At 32.5% G+C, this 2,500-nt stretch overlaps 1 protein-coding gene across 1 annotated transcript in view; it reads right to left on the reverse strand.

Moving 5' to 3' along the window:
* LOC137615207 (insulin receptor-like) overlaps positions 1 to 2,500 on the reverse strand; it is a 291,314-nt gene that overhangs the window by 19,384 nt on the left and 269,430 nt on the right. Inside the window, exons 11-14 of the mRNA XM_068344865.1 lie at positions 2,468 to 2,500; positions 1,904 to 2,081; positions 545 to 705; positions 77 to 250 (exon numbers count right to left, since the gene is read on the reverse strand). The exon at positions 2,468 to 2,500 is cut by the window's right edge and continues 179 nt beyond it. Of these exons, the coding sequence (XP_068200966.1) occupies positions 77 to 250; positions 545 to 705; positions 1,904 to 2,081; positions 2,468 to 2,500 (546 nt within the window). The remainder of the gene's footprint in view (positions 1 to 76; positions 251 to 544; positions 706 to 1,903; positions 2,082 to 2,467) is intronic.

The raw sequence follows: 2,500 nt of genomic DNA on the forward strand, positions 1-2,500 counted from the left end.
CAGCAGGTATTTGGGCATTGTAAATGTAATCCATTCAAAACCATTTCCTAGAATTGAGATTGGAAATAGGTTTTACCTTTTATATCGCAGTACCTAATGTTCTTGCGAGCTGGCGGAGGGCTTGGTAGTAAAATTGCAGATACCATGTAGTGGTCCACAACCCCGTTGGAGTGTCTAGGAGGTTCCCACCATATCCTTAATTCAGAACCACTGACGGGAGCCCAGGACAGTTTCACTGGTGGGCTTGGATCTGTTGGAGAATGTTCAAGTTTACTTTTCAGGAATTTATTCGAAAGAAAAGGCTAAGAATACTTTTCATAATGTACTTAACTGTTTTTTTTTTATTTAACTCAGGGGGCTCTTATAGGAATATTGTCAGTCTGTTTAATTTTTTTTTGTCTCATATGGTTTCTATTATATTGGATATATTTTGTATCAAGAAATACATTTCAGATCAGTAAATAGAACAGGAAAAGTAAAGATTACCGATTCTTACGCAAACTTAAGAAAGAAAGCATCATTGTAATGCATAATTGGTACATACTGAATGGACTGGTGTGTGAATAAATTAATTGTGAGTATTGGGCTTGAGACTTATGATTGTAGATCTTGACGTAGACTGCATATCGAGTGTTAGGTACCAGACCCTTGATTTTTTTTGTAATATTTCTCCCGCTTTCTACTGTTCCTTCCATCACCAGCCACCTAAGGAAGAAATATTATTATTATTATTATTATTATTATTATTATTATTATTATTATTATTATTATTATTAGCAGTTAAGCTAAAAACCTAGTTGGAAAAGCAGGATACTATAAGCACAAGGGCTCCAACCAGGAAAAATAACCCGGTGAGGAAAGGAAATAAGGAAATAAATAAACTAAAAGAGAAATAATGAACAATTAAAATTGAATATTTTAAGTAAAAGTAACAACATTAAATTAGATTTTTCATATATAAACGATAAAACCTTCAAAAAACAACAAGAGAAATAAGTTAGAATAGTGTACCTAAGTGTACCTTCAAGCTAGAGAACTCTACCTCAAGGCAGTGGAAGACCATGATACAGAGACTATGGCACTACCCAAGACTAGAAAACAATGCTTTAGTTTTGGAGTCTCTTTCTCCTACAGTAGCTGCTTACCACAGCTAAAGTCTCTTCTACCTTTACCAAGAGGAAAGTAGCCACTGAACAACTCCAGTGCAGTAGTTAACTCCATGTGTGGAGAAGAATTATGAGATAGGAAATCCAGTCCTGATGACAAAAGCCTCTCTTATTGTGTGCTTACTAATTGCAGTTTCAAGATGAATTGCGCTGCAAGATTTTTAACTAAGAACTTAGAGCATTATTATTTGGTTCTGCGTGTACAAAATTACTTTAAATAAAGAAATATTTTTTTTGTATATCTAATCGGGATAAGATTGGAACATGCAGTTGTTTTAATGACTTAAGTACTGTATACAACTACACATTAAAAGTTAACATTGAAGATCCTATTACAGTACCCATAACATTTTTTCGTAGTTATCCTGTTATCTTAACGATATTTTGCTCTTGAAAGAACATTAATGTTCTAAGAAACATAAATGGAAGTGAATAGCCAATAAATTGCTACTGTTGCTAAGCGTTATCAGAGTTTTTGTAGGTTTAGTTAACCATTACAGGGATTAAATCTCTAGAATAATACACTTTTTGTAATAGTCTTCTACGTACATTGGCCTTGGTGTACAGTAGGTAGCTAATTTTTTTTTATTATTATTAATTCATCTTCAAGTAAACTAGAACTATTAAACTGAGAAAACTGAAGTTGTTCATAAAAGACTTATTATAAAATGTGATACTGAGGTCTACACTTTCGTTTCAGTGTCTCATGAATAAAATGGACAGCATAGAAATCTTACCCAATGTCGGAACAGGGGGTTTCTGGAAGGGAAATGTTTTCTGTTGCAGTACGGTAGTTGATTGTGTATCGGTATAGGATACCTGGGGATAGTTGTGGATGCTTTGTCACAACGTTGATCAATAAAATACCATATTCAGGTGATGGCCATACATATGCCTTCAATGGTTTTTTTGTGCCTGTAAAGGAGATTAGGAGTAGAATTAAATATCTTTTAGCCAAAATATATAGAAAAAAAATATATACGATCAATTGAAATTGCAAAGTAGGTTCTAATAAAAATTATTGAAAGATCGATTAAAATTGCAAAGTAGTTTAAAACTATCATAAGGTCAATTGGAATTGTAAAGTAGCTTCTAGCTTGTCTGATTTTTAAATGAGAAATTAATTAAGCAGACATTGGGACAATGCATAGATAATTGGGTGCATATCCTGTGTAATTATAAATGTTCGATATAATAGTATATATATTTGTAGTTTTATTTATTTAGTAAGTTGGTAAATAAGAGCATCACAAACATTTAATCTTTCAATTAGAACAATTCTGAAAGTGAAAATGACTTGCATGAAAATCCATTTTTGTTGGATGTAACCGAAA

The sequence above is a fragment of the Palaemon carinicauda genome, chromosome 21, assembly GCF_036898095.1.
Source record: "Palaemon carinicauda isolate YSFRI2023 chromosome 21, ASM3689809v2, whole genome shotgun sequence".
Taxonomy (NCBI): domain Eukaryota; kingdom Metazoa; phylum Arthropoda; class Malacostraca; order Decapoda; family Palaemonidae; genus Palaemon; species Palaemon carinicauda.